Below are 14640 nucleotides of genomic sequence, written 5' to 3'. Positions count from 1 at the left end.
GGCCCCACCAGCAGTCCCAAAAAAAAGACAAAAATCAGCACAATCCCAGCCCATCCATGGCCTAAATGGTGTTTAAATTCAACAAAACAGTTGTATCATGCACCCCTAACCAACCCTGGTCCTACTGGATACTGTGGCTACCCACAATATAATTTATTTAATGTTCTGAAAAAGTTCCAAAATTTTACTTGCAGCAACTGTAATGCCCCAAACAAACTTACTTGTGAAAGTTGATTTCTAATCCAAAAGTGATCCAAAGACAGTCAAAAAGGCCTCAAATCCAAATATCCAGCAGCACCCACAAAAAGTAATCCTTCCAGCTCCAGATCCAAATGAAAGTGACCAGGAGATGGACAAAGCACTGGGAGGAGCCTGCTGGACAGGAACAGGAAGTTGGAGACTGTGGGGCACTTCCTTCCTCCCCCCCCCCCAAAATGGACTCCTTGCAAAAAAAAAAGGCCATGCAAATGTCAACCTGAGGAGTGATTCTGATAAAAATCATAATTTTCTGAAGGTTTATCCTGTTTGCTGGTGATTTTCTTGTGCGAAATTGCAAAATCTCTATTTCGCAAGTGCGAGATTGTTCCTTTCCGCCGCAACTACGTGTTCGCAATTGCGAACTCTCGCGAGGTGTGCTGTGCAAGGTGGCAAGCCGCGAGTACGTATTCGCGGGCGACAAACTCCCGCGGGAACACGCAGCAAGATCTAAAATGGCGCGTCACTCGCAAAGAAAAACAACTCGGCAAACGCTAATATGACGGAAAGTGAACGCCGTGCACCACGCCGCGCGCCGCAACCAAGCAAAAAATCCGCCGCGAGCGGATTCACGGATTTTCGACAAATTCGCGAGCGTTCGCGGATTGCGGATTTGCCGAAAATCCGAAAAATCCGCGAGCGGAGCGGATTTTACGCCCATGCTTAGTTTCTGGCATGGGCAGGATACTGAGGGATCTGACGCTGGAGGGGCTCTAGATGACTGGCAAAGGTGGGGGCATCTGGGGATGTCTGGCATGGGCAGAATTCCGAGGGAACGGACGCTGGAGGGTTCTGGATCACTGTGGCATGTGTAGGTGTCTGACGCAGGTTTGGGTGTCTGGCACAGGTTGGGGGTGTCTGGTACAGGTGGGGGGTGTCTGGCACAGGTCGGGGTGTCTGGCACAGGTCGGGGGTGTCTGGCACAGGTCGGGGGTGTCTGGCACAGGTCGGGGTTTCCGGCATGGGCCGGATGCTGAGCGTTCTGACCATGAAGGGGTTTAGATGATTGGCACACGTGAAGGTGTCTGGCACTGGTGCTTGGCATGGGCAGAATTCCAGGGGAGCTGACGCTGGAGGAGTTCTGGAGCACTGGCAACGGATGTAGGTGTCGACATGTGAGAGGTCACACAGGCGAGGGTGTCTGACAGCTCAGGGAGTCTGACATAGGTAGAGGTGTCTTCTCTAGTTGCCTGGCACGGGCAGGATTATGTGGGATCGGACCCTGGAGGGCACAGATGAAGGCGCTTGGCATGGGGAAGGGTACTAAGGGATCCGCTACGGGAGGATTACACATCTGTGACAGATGAGTGTCTGACCCTGGTGATGATGTCTAGCATTAGTCCAGATCTGACAGGACAGTGGTGGCACCTTTGAGTTTAGAATTTTAGTGCTATTGCTGTTGCTGACTTTGTGACAGGTAATTTCAATATTGTGTAAAGGAGCATAATGATTTCGGTTAGAGTTGGGGAGGGTGAAAATGAGAAGCGCCCAATTGCACTGCCAAAGGGTGGTGTGAGGGGGGCTTTGGGCAATTTTACACTGAAAGTTAAAAGTTAAGGCAGTCTGTCCTTACTGCAATTATTTTAATATACTGAGCTGACTTACAATGATGTCAACCTGCGACCTATACTTTACATACAGTTCTGGACACAAGGCACATTAGCCTACTAGTATATCTTAATAGAATTGTAATCTGTGATATAAATGTGACACACATACAAAGACACGCTCACCTGAAACCCTTGACCTTGATGTTGTACATGATGTCAACAAAAATTACATTGCTTTTAGCTGTGTTATCTGGGATTGTTATAAGTAACCTCCAAGTTAGAAATGGCTATCTGCAGCAAGTGCATTAACCCCATAAGTTATTTTACTAGGATTCCTATTTATATTAGATATTTGTATTATCTTGCTAGTTTTGGAACCTGCATGGTACACGTACCTCTCTGCAAGATTTGCATTACCCCGCTGAATTATCTTTCCATTTATTTATTTATTTATTTATGTATGCGTTTTTGTATAGCGCGGACTTTACCCGAAGGTGTCAGAGCGCTTCACAATAGGAACAGAACTGATACATGAGAACAATACAGGTGAGCAAAATACAAAAGCAAACGTTACATTAAATGAAGCAAAAATGACATTCGTGAGCCAACAAAATACAAGAGGTAGCAAACGGTGCATTACAAAAGTGACAATCGTGAGCCAACAAAATACAAGAGGTATCATGCCGTGCACAATGCCTAATTTGCAAAATGACATTGATTACCAACGTTATTATTATTTCTTACATGATTCTGTCCACTATCAGCATTACAAAATCCACAATCTGACAATACAGTGAAATGCAGAGTGTGCTGTAAAAGCTCACTGGGGCGTTCGTTAAGGGGGAAAGTTCGGAATAATTCTCCCTACCACCCATTATGTTGCTATTGTTACTGGGGGACTGGCATGCCTCCAAAAGCATATATTCGGGGCTATGTTCCAGTCTATATTTGGATTAAAAAGGAGTATGTAATTGAAAAATACATCGGTCTGCTTCAAGTTTAAAGCCTGAGTTTGGGTTTTCGTCGGAGTAATTAAGTCAAGTGTATAATAAAGATTTCTATTTTACCATGACCGTGCTACTTGTATAAAAGGCTACTCCGGCAATCGGGTTTGTTTAAAATCCTACTCACCCCTCACTTTACCTTAACCGGCACGCTGATCTATCGCCCGCCGGGCTCTGCTAGTAATTGGGCTTCCTCTCTCCCTGAACTTATTGCCCCATTCCTGGCGCAATCAACTAATTTTATCATCGTCGGTGACTTAAACATCCATTTTAACTCTACGTCGTGTGCTATTTCTTCACGCCTTTTACAGGATCTTGCAGCCTTAGACCTTCCCCTGCATAATTTTGAGCCCACTCACAAAGCCGGTAATCTGCTGGACCCTATCATCTCTAACCTCACTGGCATTTCCTATCAATCCTCAACGCCGGTCATTTGGTCGGACCATTTCATTGTTAACTTCTCAATTAAAACAACAATGGTTAAACCCTCTAACCCCGCTCTTCCTCACAAAGCCAGTAGGAACTGGAAACGTCTAGACGTTGACAAACTTAACTCCCTTCTTGCCAACTCAAAACCTACATCTTCCAGTATAACTACTAAAGAGCTACCCACTGTCAGACGGTGGTTGACAACAGCTTTGGATTCCTGTCTTCCGACCCAAAAAAATAAATCTCAAATCCATCACCCACCAGCACCATGGTTTACTGACGCTCTTCGCCAAGAAAAATCCAATTGTAAAAAATTGGAACGCATTTGGCGTTCCAATTATAACTCTGATCAGAAACTAAAATACAAGGTTGCCCTTAAAGCTTATCACTCGGCTTGTGACACCGCCAGAGCCAATTTTGCCAACACCACTATTCTCATGGTGCAAAATAGACCCAAGGCCCTGTTTAAAATAGTTAAAGAGCTCTCAGGTGCGTCTACTGTACCTAGTGACCCCTGTCTGGACACTGCTCAGTGTGAGGTTTTAGCCAATTTCTTTGTCGAGAAGATTGATAAAATCTATGACACCTTCAATTCTACTCCGGTTGTGTTCACTAACCCTGATCCAACCCTATGCACTCCCCCCCCCGGCTACTTCCCCTTGCTCCACTCCCGCTATTCCCCTTCTGCACGCGTGGGATCCTATCTCCCCTACACTCTTAAAAAAGTATCTGCAAGACATTAAATCTGGTTCCCCCCTTGACCCAATGCCTCCACAAGTTCTGAACTCTTTGGATCCAGCCCTACTCCATATCATTCTGAAGGTTCTGAACGCTTCCCTAACTGAAGCTATCGTTCCCAATGAATGGAAGCACGCTATGGTGGTTCCATTATTAAAAAAGGTAAACACAGATCCCAACAACCCATCTAATTTTCGCCCGATTTCTTTGCTTTCATGTTTTTCTAAAATCTTAGAGAAACACGTCAATTCTTTGCTCAATTCTCACGTTGAAACCTCTAATTTTCTTCATGGTTCTCAATCCGGGTTCAGGGCTGGTTTCTCCACTGAAACCACTCTTCTTGGGGTGTCTGAATCCATTAGACAAAAGGTGGACAACGGGGAGACAGTGGCACTCATATTACTTGATTTGAGTGCCGCATTTGACACCGTCTCCCACTCCATCTTGTTGTCCACCTTGAAATCTGTGGGTGTCGGTGGTTCCGCCCTGGCCTGGATTGCTAATTTCCTTTCTGATCGCACGTTTCAAGTTTTCTCTTCTACATCTGTTTCATCAATCTTCCCCTCTAAGCACGGTGTTCCACAAGGGTCTATCCTTAGCCCTCTTTTCTTTAATTTGTATGTGAGACCTCTTGCTTTTCTGGCGGAACGGGTTGGTCTCACAATTTACTCCTATGCCGATGACACTCAAGTCATCTATTCACTCTCCACCAATAAAAATTCTCCCTCTTCTTCCCTTCAAATTGGACTACGACAAATATCTGCCTGGATGCTTGAGCACAAATTAAAATTGAATGGGGACAAAACAGAACTGCTCCTGTTTGGCTCTGACACCTCGCTCTGGGGCCCACAACACTGGCCGCCGGAGATGGGCCCTCTTCCTACCCCAACTACGACTGCTCGTAATTTGGGGGTCCTCCTTGACAATCAATTGTCCTTCAAGCAACACGTCGTGAAAGTCTCCGCCACCTGTACTACCATCATCAGGTGGCTAAGGAAAATAACGTGGATGCTGCCTGCCGACACCCTGAGAACGGTAGTCCAGGCTCTTGTCACTTCACGCCTGGACTATGGGAACATCTTACTCCTGGGTGCCTGTAAGGAGGTAACTAGGAAGTACCAGGTGGTACAAAATATGGCTGTTCGCCTTATTTGTAACCTCCCTGCCAGAACATCGGCCACGTCCCATATGCGCAAACTACATTGGCTGCGAATTGAGAGCAGGGTCAAATTCAAGGCATTATGTTTCATGCACAAAATCGTGACTGGAAGAGCTCCACGCTACCTATCTGTTCTAGTGCAGCCATACGTCCCCCCCCGCACACTTAGGTCACCCACCCAGAATAAATTTAAGATACTGCGTGTCAAGAGAGCTAAAATGGGAGGCCGTTCGTTCTCCCTGTTAGCACCTTCTCTTTGGAACTCCCTACCCCTACCTCTGCGTTCTGAAATGTGCTTCTTGACTTTCCGTAAAGGAATTAAGACCTGGCTATTTAATACGTAATCTGCTGGTCTGACGCTCCTCTCATCTTGTATACCGTTCTGTTTGCCTTAGCGCCGGGAAACCTTCAGGTAGCTTCGCGCTTAACAAGTGTAATTATAATAATAATAATAATAATCAGCAATATTACGGCTTACAAAGTGGAGTGTGACGGTCCGCGCCTGGAAGACTGGCGGGTAGGTGTCCATGACTAACAATGCAAACAGTGCGAGAACTAGAGAGCTGTAAAAATGTGCCTCGCCAACACCACAACAAACAAAAAAAAGTTTTCATCTTCTCTGTCAACTACGTCCTTCCCAACCGCGTGGCCGGTAAAAAGGGTCGGTCGGGTGGATCCATGTTCCCTCGAGTCAATACTCATTCCATACATAAATAAACTTACAATACATAAATAAACTTACAGTAGGAGCAGCTCCTCTGGAAGCGCTGCCGGGCAATGGGAGAGGTGGGTCAGGCATGATGATTCATGTAAGTTGCCGCCGCCCCGCGGCTTTCCAACCTTCAGTGGAAAGGCAGCAGAAATAAGGGCGACAGCAAGAGGGAGGAGCCAAATTAAACAGCCCCTTTCGAGGGATGTAGGCGTTATCGAGGCCCTGCAACTCCTCCGTTCCTGTACGCTGCAACGCCCGCCTTGCAGCCCGTGACAGTTCTCTTCACGTAGCCAGACTTCATGATTCATAGATTAAAGAGGGGTCTCACGGTGCTTTAAATGGGAGCGGAGAAGTTACGGTTCTCGCCAAAGTGTGTATGGTGCAGGTGGCTAAAGAGTTAAACCTTCGTCGCAGCCACGTTCGAATCATGGTAAAATCTTTCCACTGTCTTTACTGTCATTAAATTAGTAACGATTGACATTTACAGCGCGCAGAGACAGTGAACGTGTGATATTCACTTTTATGAAAATCAGGTTAACGTAAGTAAGCAGGCACCACTGCCACGGGCACCAAAATAAAAGTGAACCCCTTTAGCAAATCAAATAGCTAACGAGAAAGCAAGAAAAAGAAATCACCGCCGCAGCCCTGCTCCGTGAAAAACGGAAGTCAGGCACTTTTGGCCGAGACGGGGGCGGGGCCTGCAATCCGGCAGGAAGTCCCGCCAGCCGCCGCCGAGGAAGAAGTGAAGCCGGCCGACTGATGGCCTCTCCGCAGCCCGGGGCTCCCAGGTGCTGGAGGGAGCCCCGGAAGTGAAGTCCTGCCCCCTGGTGCCGCGACGAGATGAGACTGCCGTAGAGAGGAGCCCGATCCCCAGCAACAGCCCGGTGAGTGCCCACGGAACACGCCGAAAGAGCCCGGTGAGTGGGGGGGGAGGGGGGTGTACGCTCGTGTGTATGTTCGAATGTGCCTGTCTGTGTGTGTGCGCGTGGGTCTGCGTGTGTGTATGCAGTGTGTGTGTGCCTGTGTATGGCTGTGTATGTGCGCATGCGTGAGTGTGGAGTGTGTTTGGGCAAGGGAATGAGGCACGAGAGGGGCACGGCGCCGTGCGCGCTCACGAGGTCAAAACTGAGCAAATCTGCGCTCGTGCACCCTCTCCTGTCCACATTCCCAAAAACGGGTGACATTAGTTGTCGAAGCAGACTGCAATCAATGCTTACGCATTGAATGCAGGTCGTGCTTCGACCTAAAAAGTGAAATGTTTGGCAGAAAGCTGCATTGTTGGTGAGTGGTAGTGAGGGAATTCCTGGAGAAGGAGGAAATTAGGGAGTGGTGCCAAAAAAGACTGTTTCCCCGTGTGCGACCAGTAGGACCAGCCCTGGCTGGGAGTGTCAGCGCCCCCAGAAGTTGGGGTCTAGGTGCGCCCCTGGGTGCAACCGTGTGTGGGTGCCTGGTTCAGGATTATGCTCCCGATTGAGCAGTGGGGATGTCCTCTGCACCACCAGGTCACGCCAGCCAAGTATGTGACGTTCTGTGGTGTGTTTGCACTACATGAGTCCAGTACTAGGGGAAGAGGATGACACAGGGCCCGGTGCATCCTTCTGAGCCCCGGGGGTGGCTCAGGACTTGCGCGCGTCTTTCTCGATAAACCTTCCTCTAAGTGCAAATGTTGCATGAGGGTTGATGGAGTTTACGCCTCCTTCAGGGGGCCTGTTACGCGGCTGTAAAAGCTAACCGGCGGTTTCCTATGTGTAACTGCAGTATTCCTTTAAAATGCGTTTACTGCTGATAAATAAACATATGCGTTTATGTGCAGCACGCATTCTGCCTTGTAGGCGCGAATGCGGGAAGCAGGGCGTCTTAAACATGGAGCTATCGAATACGTGTCTGCACCTGGAGTGGAACTGAATGAACGCCTCTAACAAATCAAATAAGTCAAATTGTTTCACCATAATGAATGGCTTCGTTGTGCTTGCTCTTTTGCGATTCTTTGGAGATGATGGCGTTTTTTTCCCGTTTCCCGTTTAATTTATCTGCAAATATTCATTTTCCGCGGAGGCTGTAATTGAATAAACACTTGAGGAAGTTTGCCTTTTGTCTGTGAGGCTGGGAGGGCGCGTCAGCGCGCGAAGCTTTCCGCTGGTCAAATGAGCTGAAGGCAGCTAATAAGGCCGCCTTCCTCCGGGTTTGTAATTCCCGCACAATGGCGGTGCGTGAAAGCAGCCTCGCGCGCTCTCAATGCGGGGAGGCTCGTCCCATTGACACGATTGTCTGAGATCCGAACCCCGCCCGCCCCCGTCCAGTACAAGTTATGGATGCCGCTTGAAAAATTAATTACCTCGTTTTGTTTGACTGCCTGCCGGTTTTGTTCCTCCTCAGAAGTCATTTGTCCTCTTTTGTCAGGCCCCATCAGCACGGCCATTGAATGATGCGTTATGAAATGTAGCATTATGAATGTCAATCGTTTTCCAAAAAGAAACACAATTAATGAGGAAAATATTCAATTTAGTTTCATGCTGTATCTATTCTTCCCAGGTACTTTGCAACTTTTTAATTATCTGATTCCATTACAATCCATGTGTGGCGAACAAAGAGAGACAAGCCTTGCGTTGCGCGCTGTCAATGCTCGTGGAGGGAAGGATCAAGAGCGCGCTGTAAAGTTTCTGTTGTGAGTGGTGCATAATGTTAGCACATCCACCTTGTTGCCACCGCCCCTTTGTTTCTCCAGAGCTTTGTGCCCTCTACTACATTGACATGCAAGGGCTTGACTTCACGTCCCCGGCGTGGCCTACAATAAGATCCTACCTGGCCGCCTTGGAAGCCTTGGCCTTGGGTTGAGATTTGAAAGAAGTTCAATTAAAGCAGATCTCTTTTCATACACAAAACTCTTTGAATCTCTAGTATTTATTTTTTGATGAACAAGAAACCTTAAGTGTTGTGGCTTCTGTGAATCTCAGGTCCTTGTTTGTGAAAGACACCACACGGTTAGTGCTCTGGCCCGGTCCTCTTCCACCGCTGAAGACGTGCACGTTGGCTCAGTGTGCTCCAAAACTAAGTCATGTGTTTTGATGGACAGTCCACAAAGCCCATCTTGCAGCTTGGAGGCCCGATTATAGTGTTCTACTTCCACGCCTTTGAATAGAAGAAGTCTCAAGCCACTTGTGCAAAAGGGCTGTTGCTCCTTGGAGCTATAGCACAGAAAGTTCTGAATAGTTCTTGTGTGGTGGCTACGTGGTAATAAAGGGTGACGATTTAGAGCGGTAAACACAGTGGAATTAGCAGGGTGGCAGGTCAAGGTTATAGTATTGGTCGTCCAGTATGAGCAGGTGCATTCCAAAGTGGTTTATTACAATTTTCTGTTTGCTATACATGTTGGAAGACACCTCGAAAAAGCATTGAATATAGATTCTGGCTTAGGATACGGCTGCTATGTTGTAAGTCAGGTGTGCAATGATTTCGGCCTGGATGTGTTAATTGGAGGAAGAGGAAAGTCTGACTAGTAAAAGGATTTTTGTTGATGGGGTGGTATTTCAAATTGCATCTTGAAGGCAGAGAAGCAACTATTTTGAATGCTTTCTGAAATCAATTTGCAATGATCTGTGACAAACGTTTGATGTTTTGCAGCAAAGGGGTGGATTTATGGTCAGTGCAGTGCCAGTCACAAAGATCTTATATGTATGACTTGAATGATGTATACGTTTGATGTGTGACTAATATAGCTTTAGTAATGAAGATCAGATATTTCTTCAGCCTTTCTTTAAATGTTTAGCTCATTCCCGGTTTGTTGGTGCCTCCATCTTTTCACCACTGGACAGACTTGTCGAATGCTGCCAATTAGTCATTCAAGACCTTTGTTTGGGGTGAATAGCCGCACCAAAGTTTCAAATAATTTGTCAATATAATGTGATGACAGGTGTTCAGTGTGCTTTGGGTAGTTGAATAGCTTAACTAAGGTTCCTGGCTTGCTGATTATATAGAGAACGACTTTGGATTGTTGTTCTCTGGTAGTTACCATGCAAGGAATTAGTTGATTGACAAATTCATATCCAAATCGCCATACCGTGCCGAACGAATGTGCTGTGAGCGGGAGGAACTAGGTGCTTTCCAGACTAAGAGGATGCCACCTTTATTACTTTGAATGAAACATCGGCAAATGGCCCCTATCGCTGTGAACAGGAGCATTACTCCAGGTGCTGTGTCAATGGGAATCCAAGGGTTCAGGAGCCCACTATATTTAGAAAGGTCTGCTTTTTTATTTACATCAAGGTGTAGGGGGAAGACATTTCCCTTTTTTGCATTATGATCCATGGCACACTTTCCATCCAACTGATTTAGGGCACAGTGCAGGCCCCTCCAACCCCTGAGGTGAAAGGGGATCTTCCATTCAGCCTAAATCCTATGAGTATCTGTGACATATCGGAGTCTCCAAAACCTATCACCACCTTCTGGTAAAGGGGCACCGCACTGGCTGTCGAATTTGTGACTTTCTCATGCCCGTATGTATGTATGTATGTATGAATAGGGTACTTATATACCGCAAACCTAGGCAAAAGTAGTGGAGGCTATACATGGTCCACGGTGAGTAATATAAGAGGAAGCTGAGTTGTGGGTGGTTAATGCGTTGTGATGTACTGTTCTTTAACCCGTTCCATGCTGCCGTCGGCCATTGGCGGACGTCAGCACTACCTCGCTGGTGCTGCCGTCGGCCAATGGCCGACGCAGCCGTGCCCAATGGCCGACGTGGCCGCGCCTGTTTTTTAAAACGGCTGCACTGTCGCAAAAAAGCGGAAGCAGCCAACGGGTTAAAGGGGTGAGTCTTTGGGTTCACGCAGTCCCAGAAGCCCTAATGACTTGTGTTGTCCTATGTGTGGTTGAAAAAATCTGTCTAAGGGGTGCCAACATAGGTCTAGGAGTACTGGTCTATTGACAGATTGTCCTTGACTATGTAAGTGGACCCCAGTTATATTCACTTTATGTAAATGTGTCTTGTGAGGCTACCCTAAAAATCTGCCCTGGATTTGACCCTTCTAAGCACGCCTGCATGAGCCCTTTATGATCTGACTTTTTTATGATTCTGCTTTGGTCATTTTTTGACAAAACTGTTTTCTGTTTACCTTGAATCTTGAAGTCCAAATTCGTTGCTGGTTGTTTGAGTTCCGCCGGTGTGCCTACATGAATTGTATGCCGCTCACTGACCTGTACCTTGATATTACAGGCCTGACGGGATCGGAACAGTAACCACTGAAGAAAAGGAACGCTTCGAAGAGATTAAAGAAAGACTCTCTGCTCTCTTGGTGAACCAGATAAGTCACTTCAGGTATGTTGGTCTCTGTATAGTGTCTAGGTGTTGGCACAAGTCTGTCCAGGACGTTTGATTGGTAGAGATGTGCCGAGAAAGAAGAGTCGGCTTAACTTCACTTGAAAAGTTTAGCTTTTACTCTGGTTTCACTAGAAGATGGAATTGGGAATCAGGCAAAGGTTTTCCATGAATAATGCGACAGTTGAGGAGCGAGGTAAGAAGGGACCACTGCTGTGGAACACAGTAAATAGCATTTACCATGCATGCGAGACAACACATGCCAAGACAACGCGGTCGTTACAACGACCACGTTGTTCCATCGCATATCATTGCAACGCAAGTCGGAACAACGACTTGCCTTGTAGGGGGCAGAAGGTGTTGGATTTAAAATCCAACATCTTCCCTACTGTTGCACAGACAGGAGTTGGAATAGTAAATTACACTATTTGAACATCCAGCGCCCCCTACAGCAAGTCGTTGTTCCGACTTGTATTGTAAAGATATGCAATGTAACAACGCGGTTGTTGCAACAACCATGTTGTAATGGCATGTGTTGTAATGGCATGCATTGTAAACACATCTTGTGTTTGTGGACATTATGGAGATACTGTTCTATGAATTTTTTACGACCCTGTTCAAATGTTTCAGGTGATGTTACCCACTCCGAGCTGTCGATGTAAATACACAGGGTGGGAACAGCTGTAATTGGGAACCAAAGCTCTTTAGTACAAGTGTTTCCTGGTGAGGGGTGAATCATAGTATTCACATAGTGGTGTGTTGTTAGTCACCTATTGTCAGTTACGACCTCCTGTAATTAACTCACACAAATTCATTTTAATTTCCATGCGAGGATATTGTAATGGTATTCATCAAAGCCAGGCAGCGTGTCGTACAGTACCATTTAATTATAATTTCACGTTGAGTGCTCTATTCATACACAGACAGCAATTCAAACAACAAACACAGTGAAGACATTAGTTGGCCTTGATTATTACGCAAACTGTATTCTAAGGTGTTATCAAATAGCCTGTGCTAGGAGTATTCGTTTCTCGCAAATATTTTAGTCCATACTGAAGCATTTCTTCTTTTAATTTCATACAAATTGATGCTACCTTGCTGTGTCAATGTCTTTAGAACCTCTGAACCTTCGAGGACTTCACATGATTTACAATGACATATTATAAAATATAATAAGCACTAATGTGTTTTATCTAAAAAAGAGTGCCCTCGTTTTAAGAAAATGACGTATAATTTAAAGTATACATGCATAGTTATTGACACCTTACGATTAGTTAATATTCACACTTTGTGATATCACCAGTTCCGAGGAACAGAAATTGATACATATGTGCAGTCCAATGTTTGTGTTTGTTGTTTGCACAAAAAAGTGCAATCCATCATCTAAATGTTTTCAATTGCTGTACTTGCAATATTATTGTGGGCAGTGGTGGAATGCAAAACTTATTAAGTTGGTCAATTACCGGTGTAAATTTACTAAGCCTCAAGCGTGATGGATTGTGACGCCTAAGAGTCTCAGTGCACCTATGGGGTGCGCATGTAGGACCCCAGAGTAGACCACTAAGAAATGTATTTTAGATTGCTGTTTTGGTGCAAGTCTGGTAACCCCAGATGTTGCTGCCAGGAGCAAATAACATAAGCATGAAAAACCTTCAAGCTCATTCGGACTACTAATTGGGCCACAATATGAGCTCTGGGGTAATTTGAGCATGGTTTGAAGCTCTGGCTGTATGTTGATCCATGCATTGACTCTAGCCAAGGTGGTAATGTTTTTTAATGTATTGGGCTTGCGTATAGGAGGTACTGGCGTCCTGCTCCTCCCTTGGTGTCCCTGTACCCTGGCAATGCCAGTGCCCCAGGGGTGTAGGAACCCCAGCTCTTCGCATGTTGACCGCTGAGAAATGTGGCATATCGGCAGGAATGTTTCTGCATGGTTTCCGGATGTTATTCCTCATTAATCTCAGAAATGTTTTCACTGCACATTGCACCTGTTTTAAACAGATGAAATCTCCAGGTGTAAATTGACGCGAGTCCCTGTGTTTCTGTGAGGCCTGTAACACATTCAGCAGAGCTCCTGCAGGGACATTTTAAGGATTTTGTGGAATCAGGACCACATGTATTTTGGAGGCCGCTGTTTGGAACAGCTTTGAATCTAATTTCAGCTCTTTCATGCCCTCTTTGGCCAGGGCACTGACAGTGCACATGTGCACCTGTCCAAATTCTAAATGTATGTACATCTAAGATTTAGGGATAGTGGTGTGTTTTCAATATTGCAACACAGCATTGGCTCACTAATATTACTGCAAATAATCTCTGTGGACCCCCTCCCATATCACCTATGTGAAGTCCTGTTTTAATCTAAAAAAAACTTTTTTATGCATGTTGCAATAAATAAAAACACAGCATTACTCGGCGAAATGTCTGTAATAAAACCTCATACGTCACCTGCATTAAAAATAAATGAAAGGAAAACAGCATTTAAAATAACTTCTGAATTATTCAAGGTCATCAAGGCAAGATTCTGCACAACAGAGCTGGCTCTAACAAGCCTCCGCCCCCACCCCCCCCCCACCCCTCCCCCCCCCTTAAAAAAAGGTTGTGGCCCTGGGCCAGAGCCCACTTTTCCCAGGGCTTAACACGTCTCTGACTGTTGGGAGGGGGTGGTCGGATCTGGTATTAGACCAACGTGATCGCTTGTTCGGACACTCCCCTGACAGACTCCGTGACACAGAATGTGTGTGTTAAAGTGTGCACTGTGCTCCCGACTCCAGTGGGGTGGTACAGTTTGTCTGTTTGAATTGGGATTACACGCACTTTAAAAGCCCAGACTCCGTACAGATCCTCTGAGATTAACCCCACTCGAGGACGTGCCCTGTGGGGCCTGGAATCAGAAATGCGAGCGGTAATTGTAAGATCGGTGACTTCCCTCCCCCGAGGGGCGCCGGCGGGGCCCGCATTATGCAGATGCCGAGGGCGGTGCAACCGCCGACCCTGAGTTGTATTGAGCTTGGATTACCAGGCCCAAGCCGCTTAAATCTATTTGTTTAATTTACTGACGCTCCCCCGGGGAGCGGTGCTATCCGTGCCTTGAGGACAGGGCTGCCGCATTCAAGCCGCTTTACCAACCGGAGTCCACTGCAGGCAGTTACGCACCCGATGCGCGCCCAGAAAACCACAAGCACTTTCACGCCTGATCACCTCATGCACTTACTCTCCAGGGTGCGCGCGCCCATAAAAAGAGGACACAGCTACTGCTAGCCTAATATTGACTGGTGGTTCTTCAGTCATGCTTTGAAGAACAAATGTAATATTGAGGATTGCAGCAACGCGAGCCAATGTGCATGGGTCCTTGATAGGTTCTCACCTAGCATGAGGCCCTCCGCATGCGCCGGTGCGGTGCCTCTCTTGGGGTGGCTCCCTGGTAGCCTCCCACATACCCAAGTGTGCCATGCTCTTGGCTAGGGACCATTCACCCGCTT

General features: G+C 46.6%; 1 protein-coding gene across 5 annotated transcripts in view; it reads left to right on the top strand.

Moving 5' to 3' along the window:
- CADPS2 (calcium dependent secretion activator 2) overlaps window positions 1-14640 on the top strand; it is a 2489915-nt gene that overhangs the window by 1711909 nt on the left and 763366 nt on the right. For all 5 annotated transcript variants that reach the window (XM_078680818.1, XM_078680809.1, XM_078680789.1 and 2 more), the window contains exon 14: window positions 11060-11161. In XM_078680818.1, coding sequence (XP_078536944.1) covers window positions 11060-11161 — 102 coding nt within the window. The remainder of the gene's footprint in view (window positions 1-11059; window positions 11162-14640) is intronic.

Source organism: Lissotriton helveticus, chromosome 1_1 (assembly GCF_964261635.1).
Source record: "Lissotriton helveticus chromosome 1_1, aLisHel1.1, whole genome shotgun sequence".
Taxonomy (NCBI): domain Eukaryota; kingdom Metazoa; phylum Chordata; class Amphibia; order Caudata; family Salamandridae; genus Lissotriton; species Lissotriton helveticus.
The sequence above is the reverse complement of the archived record's forward strand: the minus strand, read 5'-3'. Positions and strand labels throughout refer to the sequence as shown.